The sequence below is a fragment of the Chiloscyllium plagiosum genome, unplaced genomic scaffold (genome assembly GCF_037043375.1).
Source record: "Chiloscyllium plagiosum isolate Xiang-an unplaced genomic scaffold, Cpla_swu_hap1 HiC_scaffold_7, whole genome shotgun sequence".
In the NCBI taxonomy this organism is placed as follows: Eukaryota; Metazoa; Chordata; class Chondrichthyes; order Orectolobiformes; family Hemiscylliidae; genus Chiloscyllium; species Chiloscyllium plagiosum.
The window spans coordinates 6,639,822-6,653,479 of record NW_028270145.1 but is presented as its reverse complement, the minus strand read 5'-3'; the positions used below and the strand labels follow the sequence as shown (position 1 = coordinate 6,653,479).

Genomic DNA, 13,658 nt, shown 5'->3' with positions numbered 1-13,658 from the left:
TCTTTCACAGGAATGGATTTCTGCGTAAAGTGTGAGCAATTGTGTTTGGGAAACCAGGATGTCTTGGTTTCCTTGCCCTTTATCCAAATAAATTCCCCACTCATATTAACTGCCTATCAGGTGAGGGTTGCTTCTAAAGAGGTCTCAAGCCAGGAATATTTAGTTTTCTGCTGGGAGAGTGATAGTGTGGCAGGGATTTGCATTAGAAGACATGGATGGAAACTGACCAAATTCCAAAAGTTAATCGGAACTTTGGGCATGTCTGATCCAGTTGCAGTGGGGGTGAATAATATTCTTTGGATGAATGTTTTCTGAGCTTGGAGATGTCTGTGATCCTAGATTTGAAGTCAACGGTGCTGTTCTAGTTTGGATAGGAAGAGAGGGAACAAGAAGAAACCACAAAGGAAGAAGCAGCAAACCTAGCTCGCAGACAATTCTGGAAAGATGTTTACCTCATCAATACATCAATACATTAACTGCTTGGATTACCGAACCCTGGGAAATCTAAAAAGAGAAAAGAGACAAAGGATAGCACACACAAGGAAATGAATATTATATTTTTGATTGATGATGCTGATAGGCAGCAGACAGATGAGAAATAGAAGAGAAACAAAGTTTGATCCTTGAGAGTTAAAAGAAGTGGAAGTTTGGGAGAAGAGTAGCCATCACAATTGGTACTCTGAATGCAGTTTTTCTTATCTCTTTCTGTACCTAACGGCCATACATCTGTATCCATAGCTGTCTTTTACTGAAACAGGTCACTAGCCTGTTATCAAACTTAAAGAACAATCATGTAGTATCAAATGTTGCCATTGTTTGTAATTTGGCATTCAAAAAGCAAATCTCTCTCGTACTCTCACTATCTGTCTGTAAACCAATTGTGTCTTCATTTTTCCCACATTTTGAAACAGTAGTACTATATTTCTGTGTTTGCTTAGTTTGTGGAGTCTGGCATTGTAAAGATCACAACAACATCGAGGTAGGGTTTACTTCACTCACTCTTTGATCCAGTCTGTTGGAGATGGGATTGTTTTGCAAATTAGGCGCATTCACAAACATACAAGGAGAAATAGGAGTACAAGAGGATAAATAGATAATTTAATTATCAACAATTTAAATAGAAAACAACTAAGGAGTACCAGTTTATGCAGTCTTTGCTCTTAGGATAAAGTCCAAATATCCAAATATGGAATCACCAGTTTGATTCTTTTGTCAGGGCACTTGATTAGCTCGCTGGCAGGTCAGAAAGAATTGAAAGTTATCTTTGAAGGTTATCTGAGGTGTAGTGCTGTATTGCAATTTCTGCTTCATTGCTTTGAAACTGAGTTAGTTATTTACAGACAGCACAAATATAGTTTTTTGGTTGCTTTTTACAGACCAGAGGCTTTCCTTTCTAGGTGGAATAAGGGGCTTTGATATTGTCAGTCGGTTTTCTACGAAAGAGCATTGACTCGTTAACTGGCTGCTATTTCAAAATTGGATAGTTAAAAGTAGTTGAGGTCAGCATTGTAGGATTCATGGGACTAAACAGTTACCATTGAAACAAAAAGTTGCATTGCATTATATAAAAAAAATGATGCTGCTATACAGGACATTTGTTAGGCCATTTTTGGAATAGTTTGTGCAATTCTGGTCTCCCTCCTATAGAAAAGATGTTGCGAAACTTGAAAGGGTTCAGAAAAGATTTACAAGGACGTTGCCAAGGTTGGCGAGTTTGAGCTCTAGGGAGTGGCTGAATAGGCTGGGGCTGTTTCCCTGCAGTGTTGGAGGCTGAAGAGTGACCTTACAGAGGTTTATGAAATCATGAGGGGCATGGATAGGATAAATAGACAAAGTCTTTTCCCTGGGGCTGGGGGAGTCCAGAACTAGAGAGCATAGGTTAAGAGTGAAAGGGGAAAGATTTAAAAGGGACCCAAGGGGCAACGTTTTCATGCAAAGGGTGGTGCCCGTATGAAGTGAGCCAGAGGAAGTGGTGGAGGCGAGGACAATTACAAGATTTAAAAGGCACCTGGATGGGTATATGAATAAGAAAGGTATAGAAGGATATGGGACAAGTGCTGGCAAATGGGACTAGATCAGTTTAGGATATCTAGTCAGCATGGACCAGTTGGACTGAAGGGTCTGTTTCTGTGCTGTACCTTTCTATGACTCTATGATCTCTGGCCTATCTCAGAAAACCATTAACACATCTTACAGCATATGGGTAACTTACATTTCTTTGTGTTTTCTTGGGATCATCTGTCTCTATGGCATCTTAGAACACAATAGTTGGAATTCCAGTCCTAAAGTGATATGGTGTGTTGATTGCTAGATGACTTTTAACTTCAAACAAAGCTTTTGGAAGTCTACTGTTAAGTCTAGTCATACAAGTATAGCAGCCAACTTTGTTGGGCTGTTTAATGTATTTTTATAGCAGTCACTAAATTGATATGGCAATGTGTTACATTTGTTTTCATTAATCCATTTGTCACTGTCCTCATCATTCCAAAATGAACCCTTCAGCTATATTCATGTTCTTTACTACCAAGCAATTAGTTGATATATATGCACCTGCTGTAGTGAGTTCCTGTTTCCCAGTAACAGTTCATTCTCAATCCCATTTGACTTCCCTGTCCAGATTGGCAATCAACCAACGTCCATCTGAGCTATCACCTGATGAAGGAGCGTCATTCCGAAAGCTAGTGTGCTTCCAATTAAACCTGTTGGACTATAACCTGGTGTTGTGTGATTTTTAACTTTAGGTCTGATAATATGAGGTTGGAATTTGATCTTACATATTTAGTCTATTTCACTGTTCAAATGAGAGCAATCTGTGATTTCTGGTGGGTATATTGTCAGAGTAAATAGTTGGACCAAAACCTTTTCCTCATGTTCTTCTGGTAGTGTAACAAAAACATCAAATTTCTCGTCTCAACATCTGTGGGTTCATAATGAAAGATGATAATCCACAGATGTTTTATTGTTCATTAAAAAAAAACTAAATGATCAAAAATTATAACAATTCAAAATCGAATAAAAAGAGATGGTAATTGATATTGCCCATCTTTACCTGCCCTTGCGAAGGTATTGGTGAGCTGTCTAATTGAATCACTGCAGTTCCTGTTGTGTAGGTAGACCCACAATGCTATTGAGCAGTGAGTTCCAGGATTTGATTTAATGCCTGTGAATGAATGGAGCTGAAGTTTGAAGTCCGGATGGTGTGTGCCTTGGAGGGAACTTGCAGTGTCTACTGTCATTGTACTTCTAGATGGTAAGGATTGGGCATTGGAAAGAGTTTTCACAATGTGTCTTATGTATGGTACATATAGTTGCCACTGTGTCAGTGATGGAAGAAGTGAATGTTTAGGTTGATGCATGGGAGGGCTGACAAAGTAAGCTGTATATCCTCGATTGTGTCAAGCTTCTGGACTATTCTCGGAGCTGCACTCATTGAGGCAAGTGGAAGAAGGTATTCCATCAACCTACTTATGTTGTGTTAGATGTTGAACAGTCTTTGAGGGGTGGCATTAACTCATGTTAGAATTCCCAGGATCTAATGTTGTAGCTACAGTATTTATATGGCTGGATCAGTCAAGCTTTTTGTCAATGGTAACATTCAAGGTGTTGGTAGTGGGGCATTCAGTAATGAGAATATTGAAGCCAGTTAGTTAAACTTCCTCCTATTAGAGATGGTTCTTGTGTCGAATGAATGTCACTTTTTGCAGCTCCTTGTACTCTTCACTTTATAGGAAAATGAACTTCAGACAAAAATGATCAATGCAGGTTTACCCTATGGCTATGAATATCTTGGAAATACTGACCGACTTGTTATCACTCCACTTACAGACAGATGTTACAGGTGGGTTTTTGTCATTTAATTTCTGACTAAACAAAATAGGATGCAGTACATAATATAGTTCTAAGTTATCAATAAGTAAGAACTTAGGAATTAGGAGAAACCTTTATTAATCAATGAACTGTCAAGCAAAGTCAATAAAGTATAATACACTACCTGAATCCAGTAATTCCAAAGATATATATTGGCCAAGGAGTGGCAGATGAAGTTTAATTTGAATAAATGCATAGTAAGATGAACAAGGGCAGGAATTACATAGTTAATGGTAGGGCCCTGGGGCATATTGTTGAACAAAGATACCTATGAGTTCAGGTACATAGTTCTTTGAAAGTTGCGTCACATGTAGACAGGGTGATAAAGAAGGCGTTTGGCACACGTGCCTTCATTGCTCAGACAGTTGAGTATTAGGGTTAGGATGCCATGTTGAGGTTGTACAGGACATTGGTGAGGCCACTTTTGAAGTAATGTGTACAATCCTTGCTATAGGAAGGATTTTATTGGAGAGGGTGCAGAAAAGATTTACAAGCATGTTAATGAGACTGGAGGGCCTGTGTTATAAGAACAGTTTGGATAGACCAGGACTTTTTTCATTGGAGTGTAGGAGGTTGAGAAGTGCCCTGAGAGAGGTTTATAAAATCATGATGGGCATGGATAAGGTGAATGGCAAAAGTCTTTTCCCGACGGTAGGGGAGTTTGAAACAAGAGGATACAATTTTAAGGTGAGATGAGAAAGATTTAAAAGAGCCTGAAGGGTCTACGTTTTCACACACAAGATGGTTTTTATATGGAATGAACTGCCAGAGTAAGTGGTAGATGCAAGTAATGTTTAGAGGGATATGGACCAAATGCAGGTAAATGGGACTAGTTTTAGTTTGGAAAACTTGGTCGTCATGGGCATGTTATTTATTGATTCATTTCGTGTCATGTGCATTTTGTTACAAAATAAAATGAAAAATGTTGTATATTCTTTGGCACCATATAAAAACAGAAAGATAAACCAAAATGTAGAATATGAAGGCAGAAAATTAAAAAAAAAGAAGTATTCAACAGTACAATCCTTAAGAGTTGGACTGAAGAGTCTGTTTCTGTGCTGTATGACTCTTTGACTGGAATGGAGATCATAGCATCTTCTCTTCCTCCCCTTAGACACGGCCATTTGGTTGAAGCACGTGCAATGTGTTTGCTGCAAAAGCTGCTGTCACATCCTGCATGTGTGACATTGCTATACAAAAAATATTTCCCCCTTATAGGTTCTGTGTTGGCAGAAATATCATCTGCCTGGTGTTGTGTCTGTGCTAAAAGGCAATGCAAGACAGTAGTAATGTGAAGTTGTAAGTACTGTATGACATGGTAATGCATTAAAGGGCAAGGCAGAAACATTAAAATAAATGCAAAGTGAGTGAACACTAAGAAAAAAAGCTAAGAGCCCAGAATTCATTTTAATTCTGAAGGTAGATTCCCATCACTGCATGTGGAGCTCCCTGGCTGTAGAATTGTGAGCTCCAAAGTTCAGTATCAAAGTGCTAAATTGTTTTCTAAGTGAGTCCGAGATTCCATGAGGCTTGTGGTGAGGCTGGTTCTTTGCCGATGCCCAGCTCCATGGACAGACTCTATGTCAGAGGGTGCAGGCAGGCGGTGTCCATGGAGTGTGCCCTGAGATATTAGGGAATGATGACTAAGATGGTTGCCCAGACGAGATGCCTTGAAGTGCAGCTACCAGTTAATTGCTCTGACTTTTGAGTCAAGAATTGACACCATCTAGTTTCTCACTGATACCTTGGAGAATAGAAACCTTAATACCAATGAAGAAAGATTGGGTTAAAGTGGGGTGTTAATGCATGCAAATAGGAGCCTCACCACTCAATGAGATTTTCATCTAGCTGTTAACACTCAAGGAGAAACTTGAACCTTTTGTGATGTCAAAAATCTCATTTTTTTCATCCTTGTATTTTGGTAACTTTCTCATCATTGTTCAGACGCTGGGAAGTTTCTCCTACCTGCTTTTGTGTAGTCAGTAAATTTAGTACCGATAATGTCAGTCCATTCACCCCAGTAGTTGATTGAAATTTTTAATAGTTGAGGCTCCAACACTCCTGCATGTCATACTCTACTAGTTTCAGTTTACTGATCTGAAACTGACCATTTAACTCTATCCTCTATTTCCTGTAAACTAAACAATCCTAGCCTCAGTTTTCGAAACAATACCTCCTTAAATAATTCTATAAGGTTCAGCAAGCACAATTATCCAAATTGAAATCTGTATTTCCTCTTTATCTGGATATATGATGTTACTACTCTTAGTTGAAGATTCTGTGTAAGTTTCCCTCCTACAGACTTTTCAGGAACTTGCCTTTAACTATTTATGTTAGCTTTTATTTAATAAATGGTTTTACATTGGTATCTGGCAGAATTTTGGATGAGGTGGAATTGGAATGATTGTTCCAACAGAGCATTTTAACTGCTACAGTTTGCCCATGGGTTGTCTTTAAGCAAGTATTCTGGCTGGGTGTATGTAGAGGTAGAATCAGAGATGCACTGTCATAGCTGCAAAGTGAAAAGTGAAAGGAGACTGAGAGAAAACAAAATTTCTATCATCTGTCAAGTTGGCAAAAATAAGATGTTACTCTGTCATAACATCTTTACTTCCATAGTCTGTGACTTTTATGTTAGAAACTTGTATTTGTCTCTGAAAAGTTTAAGGCTACAAAACTCTATACAAAACTGTACACTGGGCAGCACGGTGGCACAGTGGTTAGCACTGCTGCCTCACAGCGCCAGAGACCCGGGTTCAATTCCTGCCTCAGGCATCTGTCTGTATGGAGTTTGCACAATCTCCCTGTGTCTTCATGGATTTCTTCCAGGTGCTCTGGTTTCCTCCCACAGTCCAAAAATGTGCAGGTTAGGTGAATTGTCCATGCTAACTTGCCCATAGTGTTAGGTGAAGGGGTAAATGTAAGGGAATGGGTCGGGGTGGGTTGCTCTTTGGAGGGTCGGTGTGGACTTGTTGGGCTGAAGGGCCTGTTTCCACACTGTGTAATCTAATCAAATACAGGAGTTTTACTTTTGAGTATAACTAAATTGGAATTGTTGTTATTGATATTTCTATTTACGTGTTTTGATGAGCTATGATATATATTCTTTTGGTTTTGAAAAAATGTCCAGAACATTATTTGGTGCTTTAAATCTCCACCTTGGAGGAGCACCTGAAGGACCTGCTGGCACTGGCAAGACTGAAACGACTAAAGACTTGGCAAAGGCTGTAGCCAAACAATGTGTGGTATTTAACTGCTCTGATGGACTGGACTACATTGCTTTGGGAAAATTCTTTAAGGTGTGTATGATATCAGAATAAAAATTCCTTGTAAATTAATTTTCATGTAGATGAGTTTTTAATTGCAAACTTGCTTCTGATTTCAGGGATTGCTCTCCTGTGGTGCTTGGGCATGTTTTGATGAATTCAACAGAATTGATCTGGAAGTACTTTCTGTTGTTGCTCAGCAAATTCTAACTATCCAGAGAGGTTTGATAATTTAAGATTTTTCATGTATAAAGTATCAATAAACTTAGTCCATTCTCCTTTTTTACATGGTAAAAATGATGCAGTATAAGTTAGGGTACTGTCAGTTTTTGTTAATGGATAGGTGTTTTGTCACTTCAATATTTTGAACACTATTTTGTTGAATCCATTTTAAGTTACTATTTAATAGGAGGGTCATTATTATGATCCACAAACTTTTGATCTTCAATTTGCTTGCATCTTTCACAATAATTTTTTTTCCAGTTGCTAAATTAGAAACAGATCTGTTACATTTATTCTCAGCTTGAAGAATGAAACAGTGCATCTCTGATTGCAAGCTTTAAATTTCAATTTGCAATCCATAATTAACCTCAATTTAACTTGCTATGACATTTAAACATGAATAGCTGCAAATGCTATTAACCTCTGTTATTTTGACAGCAGCGTTTGTGAAGTAAATTAATGTGATTTTTTAAAAAATAAGGATTGTCAGGCAGTCTCATATTCATCAGTGACATTTTATGATATTGTTGACATTTTTATTCTCTTTCTGTGCTACAGGTATTGCAGCTGGGTCAGTTACATTGATGTTTGAAGGAACTGAACTGAGACTTAACCCAACCTGTGCTGTTTTTATTACTATGAATCCAGGTTATGCTGGTCGGTCTGAGTTGCCAGACAATTTAAAGGTATTGTTACATATTCCTTGTCATGATTTGGGCTAATTAACACTGTTGTCAATTAATGCTTGTTATATGATAAATTGCTATCCTTCCATGGTCTTTCATGGTCATCCATGATGCTCAAAAATGTTCTAGATGTAATTCAGATGTATAATTTAAATATTGATATAGCTGCCAGAAAATTTTCACAAGTTTGATAATGCTTCCAAATTACATTTGGGGTTTCAACAAAATACTTCTGATTTTTGACAAGGATACAAAATTTGGTTGATAAATTTTGAATGAAGTTTTTACACTCAGTTTTAACCCTCTGTGCCTGCTGGATTTTAACATAGTTAGAGTCAAAAAAACTGCAGATGCTGGAATCCAAAGTAGACAAGCAGGAGGCTGGAAGAACATAGCAAGCCAGGCAGCATCAGGAGATGGCAAAGTTGACGTTTCGGGTATAACCTTTCTTCAGGAATGGAGGTGGGGCTCAGGAGATGGAAAAGTTGACGTTTCAGGAATGGAGTTGGGGAGCTACAGATAAAGAGAGGAGGGAGGGTTTTGGATGTGGAGAGGGGCTGAGTGATGAGGTAATGATAGGTGAACACAGATGGTGGATGCAACCTGGTTGGTCGATAGGAGGTTTGAATCCGGTTGGTAGCTGGAAGGAAGGATCAGTAGGTGGAATGGAAGGGAGGAGGTGGGGCTGAAAAGAGAGTCGTGGGATAGGTGGGAAGGTTATTTGAAATTGGAGAACTCAATGTTGAGTCCTCTGGCCTGTAGGCTGCTCAGGAGGAAGATAAGGTGTTGTTCTTCCAATTTGCGGTCTGCTTCACTGTGGCAATGGAAGAAGTTGAGGATGGACATGTTGGAGAAGAAGTGGGAAGGGGAATTGAAGAAGATAGTGACCGGGAGGTCAGGCTGAAATGCTCGGTGACTTATATATTGGTGTGCCATCTTAACCCTAATCTATTGTTCTAAGGAAGTGACAAATGCTGCCTCTTCAAGAAATTGGGGCAATTATTTACAAAAGAAGATGGGATTCTGATGATGCTCAATAGACCTGCAATTTTAGCCTTAATCTGAGAGGGAAGCATCTATGGTTTTTCTATATAAAGTCAAATGAGAAGAACTTTATTGGTCAGCTTCTTTTTAACTTTTCTTTGTGGTAGAGCAAAGTCCTCCTTCAGACTTCAAAAACCCTATCTCCAACCACAACCTTACACTTTCCTCCCTCCCCTTTCAGCTTTCTATACTGCAAGTTCCTCAGCTCCCACACAGAAGCTGGTTTCCACTCACATTTCCCACCTGTTCTGCATGGGCAGTTGGCTAGATACATGTGAATATTAAAGTCACTCCAACCTACTATTGTCAGGCTCAGCTGGGAATCTACCTGGAGTTTAAGGATTCCCTCTGGAAACACTGGCAGTTAAAATAGCTTCTATATCTCTAAATTTGAAATAGACTTGTATATTCTTGCACCGTATTTGCCAGGAATAAAATTTTAGTATTTCAATTATTGCTTTATGATTATATTCTAGGCACTGTTCAGAACAGTAGCTATGATGGTACCAGACTATGCCATGATTGCAGAGATCGTACTTTATTCTTGTGGATTTGTCAGTGCTCGACCTCTGTCGGTTAAGATTGTAGCTACCTACCGTCTTTGTTCAGAACAACTGTCTTCACAGCCCCATTATGATTATGGGATGCGTGCAGTGAAATCTGTCTTAACTGCTGCTGGAAATATAAAGGTAATGCATTGTTGTAGTTTTCCTAATGTAGGCGATTTGATGACAAAAACTTATTACACAACGTATATAATAAAATCTTTACAGTAAATGAATAACATTATAAATTCTTTATTGTATTTAGTTGAAATATCCAACAGAAAATGAAGAAGTTTTGCTTCTGAGATCGATTATTGATGTTAATTTGCCCAAGTTCTTGTCTCATGATTTGCCACTTTTTGAGGTAAAACCTTTTTCCTTGTTATTTATTTTAGCTTTGTTAATAAATTTATTAATTTTAAAACTGCAAAATGTTATTTTGCAATGTTAATAGCAAGCAAAAGGAGTGATTACTGTCAAATTAAAAATTTGGAAGAATACAATTTAAATATTCACTAGATTTTGTTTTGAACAGCTTTCTTTATATTAAAGGGCAGCATTTTAGTCGTACATAAAGCATACGCATCACTTACACAGTCTTTGCAGCATTCTTCAAAACTATCAACATTCAAACAAGAAGCAGTCCAATGTGAGCAGTGCTATGGCTTAAACATTTAGAACAAATCAGATCATTTGTCATGCTTTAACTTATGGTAACAATAAATAAGATGATGTAGTGTTTCATCAATAAGATAAAACACAAGTTAGGGTAATAGCGTGACTTAGGGTATTGGTTTGCCTGTGGCTGAAGAACTTGCATAATTTTTGTCATTGTGCTGTAGTGGGGCCAGTTTAGTTCCATAAATAAAGTTTAAAAAATGGATGGTACCATCTTCAGTAATTTACATTTTTGTTAACACTAAAAATAAACATTTGTTACCATGCATCGATATATGTGGCTGGCGGCCTTCATAGTTTGAAAAATTTGATTTTTAAAGCTAACAAGGTCAAAGCTAGTTAATACTTGGATGGAAGACTGCCTGGCACTAATGGGTAACTGTAGCTTGCACTCTTTAAGATACCGTTCAATAGTTATTTAGTTGCTTTGGTTCATTAGCTCCTCAAAAAACATTTTAAAAATGTACATCCAATTTATAAGGAGCTTTTCTGAAGGTGTAGATTCAAGTTCCACTTGCAACAGAGGTAAGTCATAATATTTCTGAACAGGTTGATTAAAAAATAGCTTTTTTCCCAGTTTATACTGGAAATTAATATGGGAGTATGGGCAGACTAAGCTAGATAGGAATACCTGTATTGGGAAAACGTAGATTTGGACAGAATATATTGAATTGTTTGAAATTCTGAGTGTTTGGGTAAATGGATAACATGGTTAAATTGTTTGACATGGCTTTTTTTCTAAACCATCCTTTTTTGTAGTTAAATTCTTTTATTTGTCCTACAATTATCAGAAATGCAGTAATAAGCTATTTTTGCAGCATTTATTTGTGATAGTTCCTAAGAACTATCATTTGGTCTTTTGTATTCTGCTGAAGTTTCAATATTTTCAGTTCAGGTTCCCGCAACATCTGTTTATTGGTCTGTGTTTTTTACATGCAGCTTCATACAGTTCATTTTTTGTGACCTATCCTTCTTCAACTGGACACTCATATTTTTAAATGTAGTGATTATATGTTCTATATTCTTGACTTGAGTGTTCTCATTAAGGCCAGCTTAACATCCTCTTATTGAGCTTTACAGCAAAATAATTGAGCCTACATGATTTGCAGATATCTTTTTGCAGTTCTTCTACTATTCCTTTGGCTTCATTAAGACAACAATGGTTTAATTAAGCTTGGAACAATTACTTAAAATAAATTAAATGTGATGCTGGGGATATATCAGTATCACTAGAATGATATATAGAAACTAACCTTTCATCTCAAAAGTTCTTGGAAGTACTGTTTTGACAGAAGTCTGTTTTTGTCACTCTCACATGTTCCATTCAAGTATTTCTTGCCTGTTTTTTATACAATATGTGACAGTGGGTGGCGATAGAGGATTGTTGTACTGACAGGAGGCCTGTGATCACCAGTATGGAGCAAGGATTGATGCTGGGTCCACTATTGTTCATCATTTATATAAAGTTTGCAGATGATACCAAATTGGTGGCATAGTGGACAATGAAGAATATTATCTAAGAGTACAATGGACTTTTGATAACTGAGCAAGTGGGCTGAGGAATGTCAGATGGGGTTTAATTCAGATAAATGCAAAGTGTTACATTTTGGTAAGACAAATCAAGATAGGAATTATACAGTTGAGAGTAGGGCCTTGAGAAGTGTTATCAAACAGGGAGATCTACAGGTGCAGGTACATGGTTCCTTGAAAGTGGTGTTGCAGGTAGATAAGGTGAAGAAGAAACTGTTTGACATGCTTGCCTTCATTGGTCAGAGGATTGAGTACAGGAGTTAGTACATCATGTTATGACTATATAAGACATAGCTAAGGCCACATTTGGAGTACTTTGTACAATTTTAGTTCCAGTACTTTAGGATGGATGTTATTCAACTGGAAAGTGTGCAAAAAGGATTTACAAGGATGTTACCGAGACTGAAAGGTTTGCGTCATTGGGAGAGGTTGGATAGGCTGGGCTTTTCTCCCTGGTGTGTGAGGCTGGGGAGTGATTTTATGGAGGTTTATAACATCATGAGGGGCAGAGATACGTTTTTTTCCCCACGTTAGAGAAGTCTAAAACCAGAGGGATTTAAGGAGAGAGGGAAAGATTTGAAAGGGATGTAGGGGTCATCTTTTTCACACAGAAGGTGATGCATATATGGAATGTACTATCAGATTAATTGCTAGAGGCAGGTACAACTACAGAATTTTTTGCACCCTTTCCAGTTGAATAACATCCATCCTAAAATAGTGGAACTAAAATTGTACAAAGTACTGGTTCAATTAAGAGGCCTGGTCAGTACGAAGGAGTTGGACTGAGGGGTCGGTTTCCGTGCTAAATGATTCGATGACAACATCATTCTAGTTAGTCACCAACCAAACTAATTTTGTAGTGTCTGCTGCACGTTATACTCATTGCTTTCTTTAACCTCATTACAATTTTTGAATGTTCCATTGTCACTCACCTTTTCTTTTCCCTAATCTGCTTTTGTTCGCCATAATTTATTGACCTGTAATCTTCTGATGGCAACAATAGTGAATATTAAAATGTTCATTGCTGTTATACATCTGGATCTTGAAGTCCCAACCCACACATGTGTAACATTTACCCAGAAGATATTAAGTTCTAAAGTGCAAAATTATGCTTCCTAGTCCCATATAAAATGTTTCTGACACTAACTTTAGTGTCAGAGACCTTTGACCTGTCATCCATAACTTAAATCAAAATCTATGTGTGGACAATCCCACTGTTAATTACAAGATAGGACCTAGGTGATTAAGTGAGAGCTGTATTGGGAAGGTCTAAATAAATTAATGCTGTACAATTAAAATGCCTCTCCTTGATATCCCAAAGAACAAGTGCTTTCCTCAACAATTGATCTTTTACAAAACTTGGGTGCTCATTAACACTGCTCTGAATCTTCTGGTCTTCTATTATCCATTGGATATCCTTACTAAGTCACAGGTTCTCTAGACCACAGTGGATTGATTTTAGAATCATCTTCCTCCATCTTCAAATGCATCCATAATCACACCACACTTTCTTCCTTCTCCAGCTTTTGTGTCCTATGCACACACCTTAGATTCCTGTGAGTCTTGATAATTACCTTTTTTTATTTATTAAGCCCTTCTGTTCCATCATTGAAATCTTGGACTTTCATGATTCCTCTGCTATAAACCACTCCATCATGTTGCCATTTTCCCAACTTTTTAAATGTTCCTGTGAAGTTACCTTGTTGTTTCATCTTCCATTCCTCCAGCTAAATGTTTTAATTTTCTTCTACAGGTAGTTTTTCTATAACGTGATGGTTGCGTTCTTGTGCAACCCTGCCTTTTTGAAAGGTTGTGCTTAA

The 13,658-nt window shown here is 37.8% G+C and overlaps 1 protein-coding gene across 2 annotated transcripts in view; it reads left to right on the top strand.

Moving 5' to 3' along the window:
• Nucleotides 1–13,658, top strand: part of dnah7 (dynein, axonemal, heavy chain 7) — a 417,860-nt gene that overhangs the window by 114,097 nt on the left and 290,105 nt on the right. For both annotated transcript variants that reach the window (XM_087988680.1, XM_043692898.2), the window contains exons 23-28: nt 3,729–3,838; nt 6,998–7,166; nt 7,253–7,355; nt 7,914–8,041; nt 9,562–9,774; nt 9,896–9,994. In XM_087988680.1, the coding sequence (XP_087844806.1) occupies nt 3,729–3,838; nt 6,998–7,166; nt 7,253–7,355; nt 7,914–8,041; nt 9,562–9,774; nt 9,896–9,994 (822 nt within the window). The remainder of the gene's footprint in view (nt 1–3,728; nt 3,839–6,997; nt 7,167–7,252; nt 7,356–7,913; nt 8,042–9,561; nt 9,775–9,895; nt 9,995–13,658) is intronic.